This window comes from Lemur catta, chromosome 7, assembly GCF_020740605.2.
Source record: "Lemur catta isolate mLemCat1 chromosome 7, mLemCat1.pri, whole genome shotgun sequence".
Taxonomy (NCBI): domain Eukaryota; kingdom Metazoa; phylum Chordata; class Mammalia; order Primates; family Lemuridae; genus Lemur; species Lemur catta.
Window position 1 is genome coordinate 101,350,758 of NC_059134.1, and position 10,263 is coordinate 101,361,020.

The 10,263-nt window shown below is 57.0% G+C and overlaps 1 protein-coding gene across 1 annotated transcript; it reads right to left on the reverse strand.

Annotated features, from left to right (window-relative positions):
- Positions 1-1,732: 1,732 nt before the first annotated feature.
- Positions 1,733-8,657, reverse strand: LOC123642162 (solute carrier family 22 member 11-like). Its single transcript, XM_045557069.1, is given in 10 exon segments — positions 1,733-1,835; positions 3,305-3,603; positions 3,670-3,767; positions 4,759-5,040; positions 5,193-5,465; positions 6,377-6,459; positions 6,462-6,499; positions 8,224-8,392; positions 8,487-8,534; positions 8,537-8,657. Coding segments are annotated over 10 exon segments (1,389 nt in total). The 5' UTR covers positions 8,595-8,657; the 3' UTR covers positions 1,733-1,794.
- Between the last annotated feature and the right edge of the window lie 1,606 nt (positions 8,658-10,263).

Genomic DNA, 10,263 nt, shown 5'->3' on the forward strand with positions numbered 1-10,263 from the left:
TTGGTATCAGGATAATGCTGGCCTCACAGAATGAGTTGGGAAGTGCTATCTCATTTTCAATTTTCTGGAAGATTTTTTTGTGCAGAATTGCTATTATTTTTTGTGTAAATATTTGGCAGTGAAGCCATCTGGGCCTGGAGTTTTCTCTGTGGGAAGGCTTTAAAACAGAAATCCAATTTTTAAAATAGATTCAGGGCTAGTAAGGTTGTCTGTTTCTTCTTCAGTGAGCTTTGATAGTTTGTATCCTTTAAGAAATTTGTCAGTTTCATTTAATTGGTCAAATTTATTGACAAAATACTGCTCGTGTCATTCGCTTATCATTTTAATGTCTGTAGGATTTGTAGTGATGCTGCCTTTCTAATTTCCAACATTGCTAACGAGTGTCTTCTTTTTCCTGACCATTATGGATACAGTTTATAAATTATATTGATATTCTCAAAGAATCAGCTTCAGGTTGCATTGATTTTCTTTGTTTTTCTATTTCTGTGATTTCTCCTGTTTGTTATTTCCTTTCTCCTGCTTACTATGGTTTAATTAACTCTTCTTTTTCTACTTTCTAGGTGGAAGCTGAGACTTTCCTCTTTTCCAATGTCAGCATTTATGATGTAAATTCTCCTCTAATCACTACTTTAGTTTCATCCTGCACATTTTGATATTCCATTTTTTCGTTTTCACTCAATTCAAAATATTTTCTAATTTCCTTTGAGATTTGATCCATAGATTATTTAGAAGTGTGTTGTGTAGTTTGAAGAGGTTTCCTAGATATCTTTCTTTCTTTTCTTTTTTTTTTTTTTTTGAGACAGAGTCTCCCTCCGTTGCCCAGGCCAGAGTGCCGTGGCATCAGCCCAGCTCACAGCAACCTCAAACTCCTGGGCTCAAGGAATCCTTCTGCCTCAGCCTCCCAAGTAGCTGGGACTACAGGCATGTGCCACCATGCCTGGCTAATTTTTTCTATGTATATTTTTAGCTGTCCATATAATTTCTTTCTATTTTTAGTAGAGATGGGTCTCGCTCTTGCTCTGGCTGGTCTCAAACTCCTGAGCTCAAACCATCCACCTGCCTCGGCCTCCCAGAGTGTTAGGATTATAGGCGTGAGCCACTGCGCCTGGCCCTAAATATCTTTCTGTAACTGATTTATAATTGAATTTCATGATAATTCAAGAACACTCTTTGTATGATTTGAATCCTATAAAGTTTACCGTGGCAAGAGAGGAGGCTGGGGGCCCGTGAAGGTCAGGCCAGGCAGGGCCCGGTGGGTGGGGGCGGCAGGGGAAAGAAGGGTGATCTTTGGTATGAGCAACTGGAGGGTTTTGATCAGAGAGGGGGTTTGGTTTGAACTGTGTTTCTTAATAAGCACTGTGGCTGTTGTGTGCAGGACAGTGTGGACGTCAGGGACTTGTTTAGGGACCAGCTATGAGTGGTGGGAACCAGGGTGGCTGCCAGAGCGAAGGAGAAGTAAATAGATTTGGGGGCTGTGAGGACGTGGTGCACACGGGGTAGGAGAGGATGGATGGAGACGTCTGGAATGGGGACTGCAGGGCTTGGAGGTTCCCCGAGTGGGACGTCTGGGAAGGCTGTGGGGTAACTCTGTGGTGGGGCTACAGCTATCAGGGGCTCAGGGGGGTTAAGATGGGGGTATGAACCTAATGTGCCAGAAAGAGGCTGGCACTGGGTGTCGGGGCCGGGGCTCAGCCGTGTGACTGCAGACATGTCAGTCCAGCTCTCTGGGTGTTAGCTTCCTCCCGTCGAGAAGAGCTCGGCCTCGGAGATGTCGAGGCCTGTCTGGAAACAGCCCTATGCTGGCACAGCAAGGACCACGCGCAAGGTCTGCAAATCTGGGCAGAGGAAGGGGGTGAGAGTGGGGTTCACACTAGAGGGTCCCCAGGCCTTGCCAGTGTGAGGCCAGCGGCCTGGAATGGGGTCTGGGCTCTCTAGCAAGGCCCCAGCAGAGCTGGTGGGTGTCAGGCCGCCGAGGGCCAAGGAGACACGGGACAGAATGAGATGTGCCACAGGCAGCCAGGGTGGTGGGCACAGGAGCTGCTGAGGGTGGCTGAAGGTGGCTGAGGCCCTGTGCCCCCTACAGGTCCCTCGGTCCCGAGGTACTTCTTGCTGTGAAGGCGATGGTGTGCTGTGCCAGGCCCTCAGCAAGGGCCTGGGGTGCCCAGGTGCCGGAAGCCTCCTCCTGCCCCGCAGCCTGCCTGCCTCAGCCTCCCCGCCCCGCACGTCGCTACGAGGAGTCTCATGCCTAGTGTGGTGCCCTAGGCAAGGCTTTGAACGTGTTCTCGGAGCGTAGCTGCCCCTCCATCCTTGCTCTGCCCCTCCTCCCACCTTCCTCCTTGCTCTGCGGCCACCATGGGACACATGTCCCTGTCCCGTCCCCCAAGCCTCCCACCCTGAGCGATAAAAGGAGGCATGGAGAGTATTCAGGGCATCACTGCCTTGTTCAGAAAGAAAACAGGAGCTGGCGCCAGCGGCCTCCCCAGCTCTCTGCACGCGAATTACTCCTGCTCCTTTAACAGCGAGAGGACACACACTTGCACCGCACACACACGCACACACACACGCACACACGCACACACACGCATGCACACGTGCTCCCACACGCTCATGCTGACATGCTCACGTGTGCACACACCCACACACTTGCACACCCACACACATTCATGCTCTCACACACTCACACACACATACTCTCTCACACACACTCGTGCTGACACACACGTGCGCACACCACCCCACACTCGCACACTCATACACACTCATGCTCTGTCACACACACACTCTCTCTCACACACACTCATGCTGGCACACATGCGTGTGCACACACCCACACACACACTCACACATGCTCATGCTGACACACACATGCGCACACCACCCCCACACTCGCACGCCCACACACGCTCATGCTCTCACACACTCACACTCACACTCACGCTCTCTTGGCGCCCTTTCTGCCTCAGCTGGGGCAGCTGCAGGCCTCCCTCAGCCAGCCAGGCCCTTCCTCGTGCCTCAGTCTCCGTCCCCCGGCTTTTAATTCTGCTCAGGCCCTGGTCCTGTCACTCACTAGCTGCTCTCAGGCTCCTGACTTCACCTCTTTGAGCCTCAGTTTCCTCATCAGGAAAGTGGGCAAGGGCTGGTTGGGGCGACCGGATTCCTGGGACAAGCAGCAGAGGCTGTGATGGTCAGAGCCCTGGGCAGAGCCGCTGCACGGTGGCTGGACACACCGCTTTGGGGCCAGGGAAGGGGGCGTGGGCGGGGAAGCCAGTGCTCAGGCCACCACCACAAAGCCCCCCTGCCTCACCTTGTGGCCCCAGCACGTTGGCCAGAATGGACAGGCCAGCCGTGGCCTGGAAGCTGGCCTGGGTCACATGGCGGCCAAGGAACCTGAGCAAGAAGGTGGTAGTGGCCCGGGCCAGGATGTCCACTGCTCTGAAAAGGGCTGGGAGGAGGAAGATGTCACGGCCCAGGCTCTGCAGGTCCAGGACCAGCCTATAGTAGGAGGATGTTATGGAGAAGCCACAGAGCAAAGCCAGAGTTGGGCCCCTGCCCGGCCAAGGAGGGGCAGGGTGCTCCTGCAGCATCACTGGCACACGGGCTGTCCTGGGAGGGCACGGCCACCCACGGTCGGACTCATCCCGGCAAAGACGGGGAGGGTAAGGCCTTCACCTGTTCCACACATGGGCCCTGGGGTCAGGGGTGGTGACAGGCCCGGGCATCGCCTCCTGGGCTCCTTGGCCACTGACCAGTGGGAGACTCAGCCCTCTCTGGGCGGCAGCCAAGCCCGCTGTCGGGGGCCTCTGTGGGCTCCCCGAGTGCCCCTCAGTTCCTGCCGAGCCTTCTCAGGGTTTTTTCCATTAACAGACCACACTCTGCCCCTCTCTGGATGCCAGCAACTGGTCTTGAAAGCCGGGGTCTCTGGGGCACTCCGGGCTGCACTGCCCAGACCCCAGTCAGGGTGGGGAGTCTATTCCCTGGTCCCTAGGGGTGCTGCCCCCTCGCTGGTCCACAGGACCAGGAGAGGGACCCAGGACGCCCCCCCAGCCCGCGCTGTCCACACCCTCCCCTCCCTCCCCTCCCCCATCTCAGAGGCTGCTTCCCGGGGTCCCCCACCCCACCAGCTCCTGAGGAACTGAACTCAGAGGGTCTAAATTTCCAGTTTGGAGATGGAATTGGGATCCACAAGTGGATTCAACGTGAAATTATTCTCAGCCACTTTTAAAATCTGTCCCCATCCCTGCTTAACCCCACAGTTTCTCAGCCTTTCCCTTCACAGCACCTGATTGCTTCATCCGATAGACATCTGACAACACGGGCCCCACAGCTGCAGAGTAAAATTATCGCAGTGCCTGCGGAAATCAGCGCATCCTGAAGTTCATGCGAGTGACAGTGACTTGGGAGCCGGGCTTGGCTGGTGCTCAAAGCCTTAGACAGACAGCAACCGGGTTAACATCAAGACAAGAAAACCCACAAGGTGAGCCCTCCAAGCCTCTGATTTGAATAACAAAGGTTGCAGAGAACCGGGGAAGCCTGGAAGGTTCTCAGAAAAATGGCCCTGGATGTTGGCAGTGCCCAACTCCTTCTGATTTCTCAGAAAAAAAAAAATTTAAGCCAAAAAAAAACCAAAACATTTGATCCATCTTTGTTCTAAGACATAGCAAATATTTGCCATCACAAGCCATATGTGGTTAAATATAGCATAAAATAAACATTTTCCTAATCTTTAGTTTCATTTCAAGACAAAAGTCCCAATCAAACCTGATCCATACTTTTAATACGCTTTTTGAAGGTCACCTCAACTGCATTTGTTTTAAGGGTGTTTTCCTGGTCCCAGGTGCCCCTGGGTGCTGAGTTGGGGCTTCCCGGAGCAGGACAGGGCCTGGTGCAGTGTGGGGCCTGGGATGACGGAGCCCGGGTCAGCATGGGCTCTGATGGCGGCTCCCTCATCTTGGGCAGGGTACTCACTGCTCTGGGCTCCACCTTCCCCATCTGAGAAGTGGGCTGCTGGGAGGGGTCAGGGAGTGCCAGGGCGTGGTCATCCTATGGGAGGGTGGCTGATAGGAGGAGTCTCCAGTGCTGGCAGCAGTGGTCCTCTTTGGCCATTGCTGGTCCCCTGGCTCTGGGGACCCAGGTCCTATCCTGGGCTTCAGCCTGACCTCAGTAGCCTGCCCGGGAGGCTCCTCCTGGCCCTATCTCTCCCACTGGCTCCCCGCGGGTGCCGGCCTGCTCACACTCCCTGTCCCACTCAGAAATGCATCCCCATGAGGCCTGCAGGTGCTGTTTTCCCTGGACACCCGTCCCCACCTGTCCCCAGCTCTGTCTCTGGGAGGGATGACCAGCTGGGTGTACATCACCAACAGCGTGACGCAGCTTCTACAGCAGAGTTCGGGCCCTCGGAACAGGTCCAGCACCGACCAATGGTCCTTCTCAGAGGCCACCTCCTCCTCCATGCTGGACATCTCCACCTCCAGGGAGAACGGGGACACAGTGAATGTTGGCAATGGCCCCACCCCACCCCTGTACCAGGGAATGGTGGCCAGGTGGGCGGAGTGATGGGGGAGCCCTAGGGGTTGGGGGATGGGGGAGAAAACTTTCTCTGTGTCCCCCTGGATCTTCCGCAGGCCCGGCCCACCTCCCCTGCCCCGAGGACGGGGTCTTGTGTCCCAGCTCTGGCCCTCCAAGCTGTAGCTGCAGGATGCTCTTGGCAGGCACTCAAAGCCACACCATCCCTCCTCATGCCTCCAGGCTGGGACCAGGGCACACCCACTCTGGCCACCGTAAGTACCCAGCAGCCCCTCCTGCACCTCCGGGCCCTGCCTGCATGGTGCTCAGCGGGGTGCTGTCAGCTCTGGCTCACCCCGTTCTGGAAGCCTTCCCTGATCCTCCCACCGCGGGGGGCCTGTGTCCTCTGATCTCCGGCAGCACATCCTCCCGCACCCGCTTCCTCTGCGTGGCTACCTGCACATGAGCACAGCCCACTTCCCCAGATGCAGCCAGAACCGTGAGGTGGGTGCGCAGTGCGTGCGGGCTGAGGCCGTGGGTAAGAGAGGTGTGAGGCAGGCGTTGTTGGTAACGGAAGTATTGTTATTGGTGGCGGTGACGGTGGTGATGTCTTGGAGAGGTGCTGAGGTGACGCCAGTGACGGCGTTGGTGGTGCCGGCAGTGAAGGATGGTTGTGATGCTGTTGGTGACGGTGTTGGTGATTGCGCTGTTATTACCGGTGGTGGTGATGGTGGCGGTGGCGATAGAGATGCTGGCGCTATTGGTGGCGCCGATGGAGGTGGGGGGGGAAGAGGTGACACTGGGATAATACACCAGGGCGTGTCCTTTCCTGGGTCGAGTCTCACACTCTGGGTCACAAGCAGCAGTGTCTCACCTCGATGGCCTGTGTCTTTGGGGCTTCCTTGTGGCCATTGACCCCGGCCGCCTTTCTAAGCTCCTGCAGCGCTTGTTCTGGTTTCCTGTAGCGACCCGCCAGCGGGCGGACTCCAGCAGCCGCCTGTTAAGGCAGCGGGCGCGTGGCTGGGAGTTCACGCGAGCCAGGCTGTGCCCCCGGTCCCGTGGGAGGTGGTGGGCAGGGGCCCTCAGCTGAGAAGAGTGAAGGAAGGTCAGGCAGGAACACTGCAAGTCCCTGACGAGGCTGGCACGGTGGCTCACACCTGTGATCCCAGCACTCTGGGAGGCCGGGGCAGGAGGATTGTTTGAGCCCAGGAGTTCCAGCCCAGCCTGAGCAAGAGTGAGACCAGATTTTTAAGCAGAAAAAATTAGCCGGGCATGGTGGTGAATGCCTGCAGTCCCAGTTCCTTGGGAGGCTGAGGCAGGAGGATCGCTTGAGCCCAGGAGTTGGAGGTTGCTGTGAGCTAGGCTGACGCCACTGCACTCTACCCAGGGCAACAGAGCAAGACCCTGTCTGAAAAAAAAAAGGCCCTGATGGTTTCAGAATGGAGCTGAGTCCCAATGGCTGGCTGCCCGTGTCCCCGTGCCGCCCCCATCTGGATTCCCTGGCCGCTAGAAGCCTGCCCACCTGAGCCCGTGCATAGCCAGTGCACAGGCTGCCTGGGCGTAGGGTGGCCCTCGATGCCGGGGCCATTTCTGTGAGACAAAGGTCACATGGTGCTGCATTTTTGTATTTTATTTTTTAAGCACACTTAAAACATCCCCAGCCAGAGATGAGTGATTTTGTCAAACCAGCCTGCTCTTCCCCAACCACAGGGGCGGGCGGGCCAGCAGAAGCATTTTTCTGGTGAAAGGCACAGTTTGGCCAGCCCACCGGGGCTCAGCCCTGTTTGCGGGGAAGCTACGAAGGGCTTCTGCAGACAGTTTGACATCGTGGTTAAGAGAGTAAAGTCTGCTTGGGTTCACATCCTGCCTGTGGCACTCACCTGCTGTGGTGACCTTGGGCAAGTGACTTAGCCTCTCTGGGCTTCAGTCTCTCATGTGAAAATGGCAGTAATAACATCATCTTCCTTATAGGTGTGTTAATATGCATCTGGTATTACCAACTGCACCTGGTACACACCTGACAGTGTGGCCGGGGTGGCCTGAAAAGTGTAATTATGGGATGGCCTTCCTCCTTGCGCATTGATCCTGTTTATACAGTATAAACTCCAGGTGGGCAGAGGCGTCTGTCTGTTTTGTTCATTTGTGTTTCCAAGGCGGAAAACTGTTTGCTTCCTGTTCCCCCAGTTCTGACCCAAGGACATATTTCTAGACCCCAGGGCTTTTTGCAGCACAAAAATGATCATGGTAAGGATATATCTGCATACCCAACGGGGGTCCTCACTGTATGTGGAGCAGGGAGGCTGGCGGGTGGGGACTGGTGCCTGTGCCCAGGGGCAGCAGAGCCCGGGGGACTGCTGAGCGGCTGGTTCAGCTCCGGCCGGAGGTTGGCCTGGTGCTTCCGGATCTTCCAATTTTTCAAAAGAAGGTAGAAATTCTGTTTTTCTTTGTTTTAAAATATGTGCTGATTTTTAAATGTTAGCAACTAGTTACAAATACTTTTTTAAATTGCCATTTGAACCGATGCCATGCTGGCACAGACCTCTGGCTGAAATGCTGACCCCAAACTCTGGATCTAGAGTGTCTCTCCCCAGCAAGGGCCCCGTCACGCCGTTGCCCTTCTGTGGTCCCCACGTCTCGCGGCCTGTGCCCAGCCAGGGCAGTGGGAGCGAGGGGACTCCCTCCCGCCCGGATCTCCCAGGGGAGGGCATCGCCGGTACTGACCAGCAGATCAGGGAGATGGCAAGGAAGGGCAGTGACGCAGCCAGCTGGAGCGCTCGCCAGTCCCGCAGGGCGAAGGCCAGGCCGGCCAGCGCCATCTGGCCCGTGCTGTAGGTGCATCCCAGCACAGTCAGGGTGACATCCCTCCCACGGGTCATGGTCCACTCCACCACTGAAGGCAACGCAGCCATGTGCAAGTGAGGCCCGTGGGGGGCGTGGGACCCATCCTCTCCTGCCCACCGTGCAGGAGCAGACTAGCCAGGGACTCAGCGTTACTGAAGGCAGTATGACACCACCCACTGCAAAAGCAGTCAAAACTTCAGGCAGCCTTAGATGAGGAAGGTCAGGGCAAAGTCGGTGCTGGTGCCAGTCATGGCCACTGTGGGCAGCTGCAGCTCAGCTTCCACCCAAACCTGTCGCAGGAGACAAGCATGTGGGACCTGGAGAGCCCCCCCCCCCCCCCCCCCCCCCCCGGGACTGGCACGTGCAGGCAGGCGCTTGCCTTCTGAGGATTCAACAAAGCCAGGGGGCCTAGTGCAGGCAGCCCCTTCTTCTCCAGGCTTCTAGGAGAATGTCGGAGCGCTTTTGTTATGCAAACAGCAGGTGTCTCTCTCTAGGGGCAGTGCAGCTTTGTGGTGAAGAACACAGGCTTCGCATCAGACACCTAGGCTTGAGTCTAGCTCTGCTCTGGCTGGGTGACCCTGGGCACGTGACTCAAGGTCTCTGAGCCTCAGTTTCCCCATCTGTAACATGGGAGTATTCATCATGACATGCCTCATAGGGTCGTTGTGAAAATCAAGACACGAGCAAGGGCAGGGTGGTGTGCAGGCCAAGTGCACGTGACCTTGGGCAAGGGAGCCCACTCCTCACCTCGCACCGTGGCAGGCGGTCTCCCGAGATGCATGCGGAGCCACGGCCCACCCCCTGTGCCCTGCGGCCTCCAGGCCGGCTTAGCCCGAAACAGCCTACATTCAGTGCCACTGAAGTTCGTATTGGTCAGAGCAGCAACGCGGGCAGATGCTGGCCTTGCCCGAGATGCAAGGGCTGGCTCCATGAGCAGGGCTGCCCCCAGCACAAGTCGGGGCAGCACATCAGGTGTGGTGTCGCCTGAGCAAGGGCAGGAGAGGGACCCCCATCCAGTGGCTTCGACTTTCTCAGGGTATTTGAGACACGCGTCAGCTGAGAGTGAGGGACAGTGGCAGCGGCTGGTGTCTTTAGAGGGATGAGAATGTCCTAACCCGGCCGCTGAGACCCCAGCCCCAGCCTTTGTCCACCTCTCCAGGCCCGTGTGACCTGTGAGATGTCATTTGTCCCCTGACTGCACATGCCTGACACCCTCTTGCCTCCTCCCATCTCTCTGTGTAGTCCTCTCTGGGCCACGCTTTAGGTCTCTGCTCAGATGTCACTTCCGCCAGGCAGCCCTCCCAAGCCCCCATGTTGCTCTGGCCCCACCCCTGCCCCTGCAGCCGCATTATTTGTATTTTGTAGCACATCTGTGCCTGGAGTTAAAAGAAAGAGGGTGTGTCTCTCCTGGAGACTGCCAGCTCCCCGATGGCAGGGGCTGCCCCGCGTCTGCATACAGCTGGTGCTCACTAAGCGCCGTGCAATGGCTGAAGGTGGATGTCTCGCCGCACAGCCTAACTTGGCGTGAGGTTCAGAGCCAGGTTCTTGGGAGTCTCTGTCCCCTGGGGCCTGGTGATTGGTGCCAGACCCTGGAGCCCTCTCTTAGGGGACGTGATGTCCACCTGACATTTCTGTACCTTCCCCCCACACCTGTGACTCTGTGTTGAGGGGGCCAGGAGGGGAGGAGACACTCACCGGTGGGAGAGGAGACCCCAGGTGAAGCTTCCCACCAGGACGCGGCCATGGAGACGGCCCACGCCAGCGGCTTCAGGCTCTGGGAGCCGCACACCACGTCCCACTGCAAGAGATGGAGGCGCGATGGCCGGCTCAGTGGACGTGGAATAGTGGCCTGGGCGTGGCTGAGGGACCCCTGGCCAGCCCGAGTCCTTGGGCAAGCCAGTCACAAGGGGTCGCTAGACT